Source organism: Alligator mississippiensis, chromosome 9 (genome assembly GCF_030867095.1).
Source record: "Alligator mississippiensis isolate rAllMis1 chromosome 9, rAllMis1, whole genome shotgun sequence".
Classification (NCBI taxonomy): Eukaryota; Metazoa; Chordata; order Crocodylia; family Alligatoridae; genus Alligator; species Alligator mississippiensis.
In genome coordinates this window covers 14,190,754-14,205,547 of record NC_081832.1, presented here as the reverse complement: position 1 = coordinate 14,205,547, position 14,794 = coordinate 14,190,754, and the positions used below count along the sequence as shown (strand labels likewise).

The following is a 14,794-nucleotide window of genomic DNA, read 5'->3' as shown; positions in this document are numbered from 1 at the left end:
TTATTTTACAGCAATCATGAGAAGCTTTTCACTGCTACAGGAAGCCATAATCCCATATATCCCTTCTGTCATCACTCAGCTTACACAGAAACTGCTGGCTGTCAGTAAGGTACAAAGAAGGCTGTCTTGGCAGAAAGTTTTTCTCAGTTGCTGCTACTGCTTAAAAAATAATAGATACATAGGATTGGTTATGCTTTACCAGCAGTAAATAATAAATTGCCAATCGGAACAAAAAAGCAGCATTGTTTACATTTGATGGACTTCATTCTTCCTACTTAGTGGTGGAATGTTCTCTTTCTAGATGTCCTTTCATGGGTGGTTCCCCCATTTTCATTTGAAATATAAGTTTTTGCAGCTATGCTTAATTATAACAATTTTTCTGATGTGAACTTTTGTTTATAGAAACATGCTAGCTAGAGGTGCACCGATACGTCGGTCTGATTTCGGATCAGCACCCCTATAAAGAAAATTGACTTGTGTGGGAAATCAGCTTTTTTTTGCCTGATGTGGCTGATAATTTGGCTGATAAATGCCCCGTGCATGCGCACAGCCACAGCACAGGACGTAGGTGGCGAGAAGCACAGCCCAGTAGCTTGGAGAGCTGCATCCAACTGGTAAGTCTGTTGTGGTAGAAGGAGAGGGGGGAGGAAAGAGGAGGGGGGCCAGATTGAGGCCCCCCCCAGTAAGGGAGGGAGTGGGGCAGGGGCAGGTGCTGCCCGGGCAGGGTGCAGGACAAAGCCACAGCTCGTCCAGGGGCACAGGGCAGCTCCATCCACTTCGTGCACCCTGGGAGGACATGGGGGATGTGTACCCCCAGATCCACGCAGAACAGGGCAAGCTGCTGCTGCAGGCTGGGCTGGGCTGTGCTGAAGGTGGGGTGGGTGGCAGTACTGGGAGGAGGGTTTGGGGGGCTACAGCAAATTTTGGGGTGGCTGAAGCCCCCCCATGGTCCCCTCCCAGGACTGCTGCCACCCAACCCAAGTGCAGCCTGGCCTAGCCCCCGCTGGGAATAGCCCAGTGCAGCCCTGGCCTCAGCCTGCAATGGCAGCCCACCCTGCATAGATCTGGGGGCACATGCCCCCTGTGCCCTCCTGCGCTGCTTGTAGCAGCGAGAGCCGCCCCTCCCCCTGCACCCTCTGGACGAGCCACAGCTCCGTCCTGCACTCCACCCCAGCTGGGCAGCACTTGCTCCTGCCCCACTCCTTCCCTCGCTGCGGGGGCCTCAATTGCCCCCCCCAAGCCCCTCCCCCTACCCCTTTCCCCACAACAGACTTACCAGCTGGACACCACTCAAGCTGCTGGGCTGAGTATCGGAAATTGATCAACTGATCATCAACTGATGTGCCTCCTTAAAAATTAGCTATCGGTATCAGCCCAAAAAATCTCTATCAGTGCACCCCTAATACTAGCAGATAAATCTGGATTTGTTAATCACATACTTTTTTCTTACAAGTGTCTTATTTTTCTTTGTCCTGGAGATTTTTCAAACTAGTCCTTAGTTTAAACCAGTGTAATGTACAGTTGCTAAAAATATTAGCAAGAAAAAGAAACTGCTCTTGGTCTGTTTTCTTCTCTCGTGATCACTGCTATTTTTTTTGTCCAATTAGATTGACTATACTTACATGTAGTGGTTCAGTCATGTAAAGACTGCAAACTACATTCAGTTGCCATCTAAAAACAAACAGCCCCCCTACAAACTTCAGTGTGGGGAATAAATGCATTCTAAAACTGAGTGGTTGCTTACATAACTGAAAAATAGTTAATTTTTTTTGTAGGTATTTTTTGTCTTGCCATTACGTTTTGTACTTTAGCTTACGTAGTTCTGAAAGCTGTGTGTGTATTTCCAAAATGAATAAGAACTTCTCATGTTGAGGGTTTTTCCTGCTTATCCAACACTAAGGAATTATCTTCATTAGAAAATTGAATAAAGTTTAATAGCGGTATCCCTTGGTAAAATTTAGATTGCTCCTTTAGTTATGTATGCAGGTAGTTGACATAGCAAATTTGACTCGATTGTTTGTTTTGTTCACAACTTTTTTCTAGAATCCCAGCAAACCTCACTTTAACCATTACATGTTTGAATCAATATGTTTGTCAGTAAGGATAACATGCAAAGCAAACCCTGATGCTGTCGGAAGCTTTGAAGAGGCTTTGTTTATGGTGTTTACTGAAATATTGCAGAATGATGTGCAAGGTAAACAAATAAGCATTCCTCCCTAATACAGGGGCAGGCAATTATTTCAGCTGGAGGGATACTTAATGAGTTTTGGTGAGCTGTGGAGGGCCGCGAGGGTAGCTCCGCCACTTGACAGGTGCCCCGGCCCCCTGGTTGCCATCTTGGGACAGGAAGTCCCACCCCTAGCCCCTGGCCTTTGTCACCAGAAGGCCCTCCCCTTGGCCCCTGGAAATACTCCTTTTGGGAGGGGAGGATTACCACCCTGGAACCAGAAAAAAACAAATCGTACACTAAAAGTCAAATTCCTACTATAACATAATTTAATTTTATTACAAAAAATATTTTGACGTGATTTGTGTTTTCGTAGTACATGTAGAGATGACTGCATATTAACTCAAAAATAAAGTCTTACTCTTGTATGTTGGGTGTGGTTGGGGTTGGGGGTGGTGTATGGAGGGGGTTTGTGAAGGGATGTGGGGGGGTGTATGGAGGGGGTTTGTGAAGGGATGTGTGTGGAGGGACCATAGAGTATGTTGGGGGGGTGTGGTGTTTGTGGAGTGTGAGAGGGTGGGGGAATGTGGAGGTCCCCCTACACTCTCCTCCCATGGCGCAGTCCCTGCCACTAGCAGCTGCAACAGGCAGGGCTGCTCAGGTTGTTTGTGCCTCACACAAGCACTGCCGCTGGTGGCACACAGCTCTGGCCAGTGCTGCACGTAGTGGCAAGGAGTGCAGCCAGGCCGACCCACCTGTATCTTGTGGGGCTCCCCACGGTGCGGGTGCAGCTTGCAGCACTTGTGCCACCAGGGTAAACCCTGTGTTATGTAGCCAGCTGCCTTCCTTGCCCTCTGCCGTGCAGGTCCCAGGACTCCATGGGGAAGCAGGGCGGGGGCTCCCCTCCACTTCCCAGGACCTGCATGGCAGGGGGCTCCCCCTGGTGGCATGCAAGAGCTGGGAGCTGCACATGTCGCAGGGAGACCCATGCGATATAGGTGGGCCAGCCTGGCTGTGCTCCTTGCCACCATGTGCAGTGCTGGCCAGAGCTGTACGCCGCTGGTGGCAGCACCTGTATGGGGCACGAGCTACCCAAATGCCTGCTGCTGCTGCTGGCAGTGGCAGTTGTGCGCCATGGGGAGGATGCACCAAGGGGGGTTGTGCACCCCCCTTAACCTCCCTCACACCCACACCCTGCCCACCTGAGTTACATGCTCGCACCACACCCCTGGGCAGGGGACCCACACTGCTACCAGCCCCAGCCCCGTGCTCTGCGCTTCCTCCCAGCTGCAGCTCCCTGCCCTCGCCGGCCGCCACTTCCTTACCTGGTGCCTGGAGCAAGCGGGATGCTGGGGGAGCCAAGCAGGTCCCCCAGTGGCTGCAGCAATGGCAACAGCAGCCTCATCCAGAAGCTGTGTGGCAGGGGGGACTGTAAAGAACAGCAGGAAGCCTCACCATTCTGAAGCATGGTGGGGGAGAAGGGGTGGAGATTTTTCACAGTGGAGAACAGCAGGCCCCCCCCACACCTCTGACTGAGGGACCCAGGAAATCTCGCCTCTCCCCCAGAGATTGACTGATGGCTATCTGTCAAACTGCAGGGAGGGGCGATTATTTCTGGGGGCCCTCGGCCAATCAGCACCATGCTCAGCCTATGAAATTGAGGGGGCATCCATCTCAGTTTTGGTAGGTCCCTAATTATAAAGTATCCTTGTGACTTTTTTCAGTAGAAGTGACATACACATTTAAAATATAAGCATCTTGTTTTAAAGCTAGCTAACATTAACTTACAACCCAATATCCCTGAATTTGCCTGCCAAATTTTTTTTTTTTTGGCGTGGTAACTACTAAGTTTTCAGGTTTATTCCCTACTCAGTTGCCTTGTGAAAGATCCAAAAGGAGAGGAAATTTGCTATATGCAAAAGGGTCCTGAATACATGTAAGTAAATTTGGGGCAGTAAAACCTTTCCTGGATTCCATTTGCAGAGGCTTTCCCTGTTACTTATTATCGTAGTGTTAAAAAGAAAAACAAGAAGGGGAAGTTGTTTTTATCAGTTGCTAAAGATCCTTTTCATTAAGTACAGTGCAAACTGTCATTTTCTACTTTCTCTTAACAGAGTTTATTCCATATGTGTTTCAAGTGATGTCTCTGCTTTTGGAAATGCATAAAAATGAGATCCCATCATCCTATATGGCACTGTTTCCTCATCTTCTCCAGCCAGTACTGTGGGAAAGGACAGGAAACATTCCTCCCTTAGTGAGACTCCTCCAGGCATACTTGGAGAGGGGTGCCAGTACAATAGCAAGTGCTGCAGCTGACAAAATTGTAAGTTGGGTTAATTTGGTTGCAAATACCTCTCTAGCTTTCCTGCTTTACTTGTAAGATAAATGATTCTGACATGCTTCATTGTACTTGAAAAATTTTAGTAAATAGCAAGGTTAATGCAGAATTTCTATTCTCACTTAAAACAAGATTTTTTTTTTTTAATATAGTAAATTGAAGATTACAATGGGCATGTCTACTACACGTCACCGTACAGTGACGCTGTTTATGGCACCATGCTTTAGTACTTCCCTTTGGAAGTACTAAAGCACAGCGTAGTATGGGTGGTTACTGTGCCATGCACACAACGCACAGGTTGATTTTTGCCACTATGTCACTGTAGCGGTGTGCTATACCTGGGGAGCACACTGCTATGGTGACATAGCTGGCAATTTTGTGTAGACATACATGATAAAAAAAAATAAAAAAAAATAGAATGGAATTATGCGTTAGTTTTAATTTATAAACGTTTCATTATGGCATATGCATTAAGAATACAGTGAAATGTTTCTTTGAGGTCCAGTAAAGTGTTATTTTGTTGTTTTTACTTTGGTTTACTTACAGCCTGGATTACTAGGTGTGTTCCAGAAGTTGATTGCTTCTAAAGCTAATGACCACCAAGGATTCTACCTTCTTAACAGTATTATAGAACATATGCCTCCGTGAGTATAACAGGTTTACCAAGTGTGTGTAACTAGGTTCATATTTCACTACTGAATGCCAGCATTTGTTCATATCATGTTTATATATGTTGAAAGATATAAATATGAAATGCAGTGATCTAATGTCAAACTTTCAATTTAAATAAACTTGAACAATTTTATATACACTTGTTATAAAGTACCATTAGTAGGATGCTGTAGTAACTTGAGTAATGTTCCCTTTGAATCTCTAGTGAATCAGTTGACCAATACAGGAAGCAAATCTTCATTCTACTATTCCAAAGACTTCAGAATTCCAAAACAACAAAGTTTATCAAAAGTAAGTTCTATGCCGTATGTAATTTTTTTGATAAACCAGAGAGCGCTATCATTTAGAACATGCAGCAGACTAAATAAATATACCATAGGACCCTGAAATGGCTGAAAGGGATATCTGCATGAGCTTAGTAGATTTGTGTTTTTCTTTTTAATTCTTTTCTTTGTACCAAAATATTTTGTATTATCAAAGTGTTAGAGTGATGTAGCCATGATGTTCCAGGAACTATGCAAGAGGCAAGAATTTGTTTGAGGTGATAGCGTATTGTACCAACTGTATGGCTAGAATAAAGTTAAGCAAGCTTTTTAATGCAATGCATTCTTCATCAGTTCTGAGGTTGTATTAGTGGAGAATCACTGTGCTAGATAAACAGTAACTCTTAGTTTCCCTAACTAATAGTTTATATTCCTTTGGATTGGTACTTCCAGTCCAGTCAAAAAAAAAAAAAATTGTTAAATCAACATTTTGATGGAAAGAGAATAAAATTAAACTGTCTGCTGCTTTTTCTAACACTTGTGTCATGAAGTCATTTGTTTTTATGTGCTGTTGTCTTAAATTGACTGTTTTTCTTTTAATAGGTTTCCTAGTCTTTGTTAACTTGTATTGCATAAAATATGGGGCGCTAGCTCTTCAAGAAATATTTGACAGCATACAGCCAAAGTTAGTATCATTCTTATATAAGACTGTGTATTGCAGATGGGGGGTTGTTTATTTGTTTTTTGAAGTGGGAAGTAATTGGTCTCCTATCTGAAATCCAAAAGATAATACCTGCCCTCACATGCTTAGTTGTTTTTCTCATTATTCTCAGGGAAGTGGATTATGCACTGAAATTTCTGACACTATATCAAAGGCTTTATGTAGGTGTGGTTCTTTCCTGAATTATTCTGTAGTAGCTACAGTATTTGCCAAAGAGGAACCTGAGAAGTGGACAAAAGATGTTCCTGGGCTCGCTCCCTCCCTCCATGGGCCTCTACAGAAGTTCTGGCTTTGGTCATCTATGGCAGGGATCAGCAACCTATGGCCGATGGGCTGCCTTCAGCCCACAAAGCGATTTTTATCCAACCTGCTAAGCATAACAAAAAAATAAGATTTATATATCCTGCCATTTAGTAAGATTTGTGCAAGAATGGTCATTCTGGTGATGGAATACCTTAACAGCTGCTGCCTTTAGCCCACTTTAGGATGAAGCTGTTAGTGAAAGGTTACTGACCCCCTGATCTGTGGTAGTGCAGTGATGTGCTGATGCTTCCAGTTACTGCTCCTTCCCTCTGCCCCTGGAAAGGTGGTTTACCTTCTAGTATAGCAACCTTCATTTACATTACAGTAGTGTAATATTACTATTAATATAGTGAACTCATTAGCTTAGTTTACTAGTGATATCTAGGAACTATGAAGTGATATGTGATTCTGCTCTAGCTGGAAAATTAAACTTGATTTGATTTGCATTCTGTTCAGGTCAACTCTAATTCCATAGTGTTCTTCTTTAGATTATAGATCTTCTGAAGATTTTGTATGTCTTTTAGTTTTTTAATTGGCATTTTCCCATCACCACTTACCATGGTATTCAATATCACAATAGGATGTTTGGAATGGTTTTGGAGAAAATCATAATTCCTGAAATACAAAAAGTATCTGGACAAGTAGAGAAGAAAATCTGTGCTGTTGGCATTACAAAAATATTAACAGAATGCCCTCCCATGATGGACACAGAATACACAAAGCTATGGTAAGTAAGAACATCTCCTTACGTTTGGCAGGTGAAGTTACTAGTTTTTTGCCAGAGCAAACGAGTATACTTGATTGCTAATGCTTTTTTAAAAAAACTATTCTAGTTTTACTCTCTTGTTTATTATGAGGGGAGTATTCACAATGTTTTTGGTAAGAGTTTTGGTTAATACTCCTTCAAAGCAGATGCTTTGAGGCTACATAGCCAGGGATATAGCAGTGAATGGGGTAGTTAGGACCCTGTCACGGTTCATGCCTAGAGTTCCTGCTTGATCGTAGGATGTTAAGTCTTCCTAGTAATTTGGGACTCCAGAGGTAAGTTGCTTAAACTTTTAATTAGAATGACTGATATTAGAGGTAACATACTATAAAGAAACTCTTGCACTAGCAGAGTGAAAGGATTAATTTAGGAGTGTTGTAATCCTTAGGCACTTGAAGAAAAATTTTAAGCTATCTACAGTCTGTTACACTTACAAAGACTGCATCTGTTCAAGTCGAGACATGTAACCAGCTGATTTGTTTGAACACTTAGGCTAGGTACAGACATTCAAAAAGCCCAAGGCAAAATCAGTCTTTTTTATGCAGTTTTCTGTAAGCAGTGTAGTTTAGATTGGTAGGAAACAAAATGCATATTTGCCCTTGTGAGAAGGGGATTATGGAGGGACACAAATCTTAGATAGTGTTCTGCCATTTTTAAACCAGTCTATGTGTACCAAACTTCTGGTAGGGGTATAGATTGGTTTTGTATGCCAAACTTCTGTTCTGTTACAAGTATAGACAGGTTTCTGATCACTTATACTGGTAAAAGTATAATGTGTATACCTGGTCTTACTTCCTTGTTGGTAACTACTGAAAACTGTGAAAGAAACTCTGAGTTGGAATGTTTTTTAACTCTGCCCTGTGCTGACCTAGTGTGATTTGTATTTTTGATTTAACCTCTTTTCCTGTGTAGGACTCCTTTACTGCAAGCCCTGATTGGTCTCTTTGAATTGCCTGAAGATGATACTATTCCTGATGAAGAACACTTTATTGACATAGAAGATGCCCCTGGATACCAGACTGCATTCTCTCAGCTAGCCTTTGCTGGGAAAAAGGAACACGATCCTGTGGGTCAAATGGTGAACAATCCGAAAATCCACCTGGCACAGTCTCTTCACAAGCTATCTACTGCATGTCCGGGCAGGGTAAGTGACTTGACATATGAAATTTCCCATTGTACAGAGAAAGAAAATCCTTTTCATAATGAATCTCATGGTCACCAAGTCATTTTGCTAATAATCAAGGCTGTGTGCGCCAGAATCAGAAGTCTGAAGATGGTTTCTCTTATTTAGTCTGCAGCCCGGTTACTTTGTTGTAAGTTTTGCTCTGCCATCCTAAGAAGTCAGTACATCTGCATCATCTGATTATGAGATGATCTTAAAATGTAAATTTCTTCACTCTCTTGGAAGAAAAGAAACTTGCAGGGTGAAGATATGTTGATAATTAGATAATGCATTTACTGAATTTATGAGGTAAATGATTGGATGAAAAACAGAATTCAGAGCAGCTTTCCAGTGCCATGGACAAGCTTAAATAGAATAGCAAACTGACAAATTAGTAACTATAACTGTTATTGTTGACATTGAATATCTTTTAGGCAGATTAGGTATGCCTGGACATAGTAATAGATTGCAGTTAAATGCATTAAACCACAAAATATTTGTTTTCATAACATTAGAGGTCTTCAAGATTCTGAAAAGCAGAGATCTAGGAGATCAGGGTAAGACTTGCTGTACTAAACCATCTGCTTTTATAATTGGAGGCTTTTTGTATTTATATTTCTTATCCCATTCAAACTACTGGTAAAGCTGCCTGTGTATAATTGTAATATCAAGGTAAATAATGACAAATGCTGGGAAATAAGATCTCTGCTAGCAGACAATTTCTTTGTTACAGAACCTATTCTTTATGCTGGAAAAAATCATTAATGTCACAATTGCATTTTGGTTTTACACCTGGTGTTTTTAGATCAACATGGTTCCTAATGAAGTAATGGTCATTTTAATGAATACACATGTTAATGCTTCTACCTTATTTTATGTTTAAGGTTCCATCAATGCTGAGTACTAGTCTGAATACAGAAGCCTTGCAGTATCTCCAGGGATATCTCCAAGCTGCAAGTGTGACACTGCTCTGATTGAAAAGTTTGACAAGCAAGATCAAAAGTTGTTTCTCATAAAGATGGTTGACATTGACTTTGTTTTTAAGCAGAACACAGACAAACTGAAGCAAGTTGCTACTTCAAAATGTATTGCAGAATTCATCGTGTAAAATATAATAAATGTTGCTTTGAACAGAAACTGAAAGAAAGAATTAGGCGGTTCATGTGATCATAGATAAGAGGCAGATGACTCCCATTCCCAGTTTAATTACAAAGGGAGTAGTAGCAGTTTTACTGTATGGGATTGATTTTTTTTTTTCTTTGAGTTCTGCATTTGCAGTGTTTGGATAACATTCTGAAATGTATGGAGAACATGAGCTGTCAACTCACTTTCAGTCACTAAAAATCCTTTTTGTTTTGATGTTTGTCCTTTGTATTTCTTTTGTCTCTTTCTTTAAACTTTATCTAAATTGTGAATAAATAAGAACTACTTGTTTAAAATGTCTACTAATGTGCACTTACTGTTTTTAAAATACTCTAATCAACAGAAAAGAGGATTTTAAAATTTGGTGCAGAACATGGTATGGGCCTGTAAGGCTTCTGCTTTTACCTCTGATAATACTTCAGATATAGCCTAGCACCTTTCAGAGCAACACCACAAATATATTTGGAGGGAAATCCCAAGTAAGTTTACTCCTCTAGTAATAAAATAATTGGTGGCAATAATTGTGCTTAAAGGCATCTCTGGCTTTTGGGCAAGCATACTAATAATGCAAAAGCATAACACTCCCTGTTAAAATTTAATTAAAACCAGGATTCTGATGTACTAAAATGAGGTTATGTAAAACAGCTCTGGTGTGCCTTAATAAAGTTGTTTTTTCTCCACTCCCTTCAGATTTATATTGGCCAGATTTTAGCTCTTTAATTTTAGTTACATTAATGCATAACTGGCTTGTACATACGGTTATGATTTTGCTTGCAAATCTTCAGTTACACATTTTAACCTGGAGTATTTGAAAATACCAAAAATGTCTGAAAATTGGACAATTAGGCTGTGTCCAGATGAGCACAGCTGTGCAGTATGTGGTGCCACAGACATGTCTGTGGTTCTACATTCAGTTTTTCTTTGTGCTGCAAGGGAGCAGGGGGGAGGGATATCCAGGTGTCAGAAACACTGCGCAAAAATCAAAAAGTGGAGTAGCACATGTGGCAGCAGTGCATCCTGCTCAAAACCGGAGCCTTGCTGGCTGGAGTCACACTCCAGCGGCCAGGTTCTGAGCAGCAGGATCACTGCTGCAGTCCTGGGAGGCCCCCATAATCCCAGGTAATGCTGCTGGGGCCATCCCAGTGCTGGCCCTAGCCTCCCCTACCACACCTGGGGTAACTTGCCATGTGCCAGAGGGCATGTGGCACAGGCATTCCCCAAGGACAACTAGAGGTGGTACAAGGTGTCCTGCTGCTTCTTGTCCCCAAGAACCAAATGTCCACACTTGTGTGGATGCAGCCTTAGAATACTATCAGCGATGACACAAATGAAATTGGAGGGACCTCTAAAAGAAGAACTAGGAACCAGTCTTAGAAAACATCAGCATTGTTGTTTTAATGATAGACTGAGGGGGATTAAATTTAGGACCCTTGCAGACAGCCTTCTGGAATCAAAATCTTTGCAGAATTCATAGTGGCTCAATCAATGGTTGTCAACTGGGGTGAGGCTCCCTCGGGGGGACCCGCAATGCAGGCAGTAGCCCTGCTGCAGCAGCTGGGTAAAACTGCTCTGTATGTAGCACTGAAGCACACACGCACTCCTCCCTGTATTGGAGTCTCTGATAATCCTAAAACAGGCACGAGAGCAACCCTGTGCTGTAGCCCTTCTCCATCCCGCAACACACTCCTGAAAACAGGAACATGGGAAAGTTCCATCTGCCTCATGTCCTGTTTTTGGGAGATGCTGTGCAGTCAGACCAGGGCAGGTTGTGGCATGGGATGGCATTAGGATTATTGGAGAACCCTAATGGAGGAGGAGCAAATGTGTGCTGCAGCTCTTCCTGATCTGGCTGTGCGGCAGGTACACGGGGCAGTTTTACCACCTCTTACCACTGAAGCAGTTGAGCTTCTTTCAGTGCTGTTACATGCTCTGATGTCTTGGCTGAACTTGTGCCACAGAAGTCTAACAGCAGGCTCCTTGACAGCAACCACCGAAGTAAACCTGGCACACTGAATTCTCAGCACCAGTGGAGGTACCTGTGGAAATGGTCCTAGAAAGAGAGAAGATATTAACAGACCTGGTCCCTTTCATTGGGTGCCTACATGTGCAGGGAGGCTGGTCCACCAAGTTGTAATTACAGGGCATTTGAGCAGGCTCTATTAAATCAAGTCTGCTGGAGTGTGGTAATTACTGCACTCCAGCAGACTCCAGCTTCATGTGTATCACCATTTCTGCACTGAAAAATGGCAGCAGGGGCACTTTAGCTAAAACTCATCAAATAAGCTTTACTTAAAGTGCCCCTGCTGCTATTTTTCAGGGCAGGATCAGATGCATGTGATACTCTGTCCACTTTAATTAAAGCAGCTCTTGGAGCCACTCTAAAGCGCCCCCCCACCACCCCTGGAGCATGTCTATAAATGCCCATTGGTACCAGTCATAGATTCAGATAGATAGGAATCAGCAGGGCAGTCTGTCCCTGCTTATGGTGGAGAACTGTGGCCACCTGAAACTATTCTCCACAACATCCTTACAGGGATGTACCAACTTCCAGTTTGATAACAATAGATACTGGAATTTTTAAGAAGCACCCCCTCCTCCTCTCCACCCTCCCCCAGCATCTTCAATAGCTAGTAAAGAACCGCCAAACTGATAGCCTGTCCTCAAAACTTTGGCTTTTGTGGAGGAAACAAGCATCTTGGTTGTCTCTGGACCAAGTTCAAAACAGCTGTTGTAACTGGCACTGATGCTGGTTCTGAGACACCAACATCTGGTGGAGGAAGAATCAGAACTCAGAGGGGAACTCTCTTCAATCACCACTGGCTATTTCATTTCCTGTATTACTGCAGTCTTACCAGATGAGCCAAAAGCATTCCAGAATCTGATGAATTTAGCAGATATTCTGGATATACCTCTGGGGTAATGCAAGGGAAACAGCAGAATAAGTTACTGGTTGTTCTCCAACCCCTTTGGGTAGAATGACCTTGCTGATCAGGGAAGGCTCATGCTTCCATCCCTACAATCTTATTGTGTGCTGGTAGGTGAAAACAAATGCCACATAAGGACATAAATACCTCTTGTAACAAGCACATTCTGGGGTCTCTGATTGTCCAGAAGCTGTCAAAGCAACAGACAGATTCTATGTTCAGCGAGAAGGAACTGAAAAAGTTGAATATTCTTGGAAAGTTTACTTTTTGGGAAGCTTTTAAGGTTCTTCCATCAACAGGTGTTTCTAAGAACATGACTCTTTTATGAGACTTCCACCCTGATTAGCAAGCTTCCAAGTACTTATGGGGAGGCATGTATTTCATGCATGACACAGACATCTGTCCTTCTGCCTATGTCCTTTTATAAAGCACTTGATGCCTTGGAGGTGGGGACAAGACTATGGCTATGGCTGTGATGAGGACATCATCCTGATGCCAGACATATGCCATCCCTTGTGAAAATGAAGTAAATAGTAAGAACTTTCACTTTCAAATACACCGCAGTACAGTACTCATTTAGGGCAGCACAGAGCTCATGTGTGAATCAATTTACCCTGTCAAAAAATGTAACAGTTATGGTTTTCAAAAAAAATTTCACTTGCTTATATGGCAAAAATGCAAAAGTAGCTTAACAGTTCACCTTCAATTAGTGAATATCCTTTAATAACTAAAGAGAAGTAGTTGCTATGACCTTTCATTGGATTCTAAGAGAGACTGGAGATGCTTCACTACCTAAATTGGGAAGCACTGGAGGGGACTTTGAAAATGCAAGACTGCCTAGATCAGTGATCTTAGCTGGTCTCAATATTAGAACTTTTTCATGCAACTGAATTTAGAACACAGCTGACATGACTGGACCTCATACAACCTAAGTGCCTACATGTTTTTAAAGTAATGTCTTTTGAGGAACATAAAGTGACAGGGCAAGATGAAATTCCACTGCAAACTACTACTGTGGTAGGAAAAAAAATGATGAGCAGAATACAAGCGCGACTACCAAAGTTTGTTAACATGTTTAGCTGCCTGGTGGAAATTTTTATTTTTCAGAGGCTATGAACTGAACAGCGCAATCTGATTTTATGACCGTTGTAGTTAAAGCACTGCTTTGAAACAATTATCTAAAGGAATGCCTGACTGCATGGTAAAATTACAAGAATATTTTATTGCAAGTCCCAAATGATTGCTTCACGAGCCACCTGAAAATATGGTATTTACTAATGTAATTACAATATTGTTCCCTTGATCTTTTTATGCAAGGATATCTAAATGCTTTAACTGGAAAATGAGTCTATGGCCTTTTTGTTGCTTAATAGTGTCTAAAAATAAGATGACTGGTCTCTGAAAATCTTTTGCATTACCTTTTTAGAAACCAGGCACTTACTATGGCAGTGGAAGTTATCACACACCTCTAATGATGTTGGGGGATGAGGGGGGAAGGGAAGGGTTGCATGTGTTGGGTCTTTGAGACTTCCCCCCACTGTTTCCTCAGATCTTTGATTTGCAATTGTATTTATTTAAAACTGTTTGGCTTTGTTGTCAGGCTACACATTCTTTCCACTTTCAGTTCAGGCCTCACTTTATTCGCAGTGTTTCAAGAAAAATAATAATAAAATAATATAAATAAAGCACACACACTGGGCATCTTTAAAAAAACATACAAACCAAGAAAGCAAGATTAGTAGAATTCAATGTCATAATCTAATATGAAGCCACATACACACATAGATGACACTTCATTACAAAGTAATGATCCCAGACAGGTTTAAATATGTTTGCTGCCACACAGGGCCATGTCATCCAGCCTGTGGATCTCCCCTTGGGGATAGAAATTTGGTGCTGGGGCAGTCATGGCAGCCCTGGAAGCTGCAAAAATTAAGGCTGCCACCATTCCCCTGCATCAAATTTCCCAACCTGTGGGGAGTCCAATGGGCTGGATAATGCAGCCATTCAGGCCAGAGGTTGAGCCTCGCTGATCTAGTGTATCTATGAAAAAACATTGGCAGGTGATTTTGTAAAGGAGAAATTGTCACCTATGCTTGCTTTTGCTTTCCCCCCCTTTTTATTAAATACAATATTAGCTATAGATAAAGATATGGAACTTAGGAAATTATGTTGTTTAATTCTGTTTGCTTTGATGGAGTGTTGTGATGAGAGATTTGGGTTATTTCTATACACTCCTTCACATTTACTTAATAACTAAACTATTTATCCAAGGTGTTTAAATTACGCAGACTGCCTGCAATGTTCTTTGTTTTGTTTTTTTTAACTGAACAAA

At 42.1% G+C, this 14,794-nt stretch overlaps 1 protein-coding gene across 1 annotated transcript in view; it reads left to right on the top strand.

Annotated features, from left to right (window-relative positions):
• The window catches only part of CSE1L (chromosome segregation 1 like), a 34,365-nt gene extending 24,530 nt beyond the window's left edge, over window positions 1-9,835 (top strand). The window contains exons 17-25 of the mRNA XM_006275905.4: window positions 12-109; window positions 2,044-2,194; window positions 4,282-4,490; window positions 5,052-5,149; window positions 5,383-5,468; window positions 6,044-6,125; window positions 7,045-7,191; window positions 8,143-8,374; window positions 9,277-9,835. Coding sequence (XP_006275967.2) covers window positions 12-109; window positions 2,044-2,194; window positions 4,282-4,490; window positions 5,052-5,149; window positions 5,383-5,468; window positions 6,044-6,125; window positions 7,045-7,191; window positions 8,143-8,374; window positions 9,277-9,366 — 1,193 coding nt within the window. The 3' untranslated portion in view covers window positions 9,367-9,835. The remainder of the gene's footprint in view (window positions 1-11; window positions 110-2,043; window positions 2,195-4,281; window positions 4,491-5,051; window positions 5,150-5,382; window positions 5,469-6,043; window positions 6,126-7,044; window positions 7,192-8,142; window positions 8,375-9,276) is intronic.
• Window positions 9,836-14,794: the final 4,959 nt, after the last annotated feature.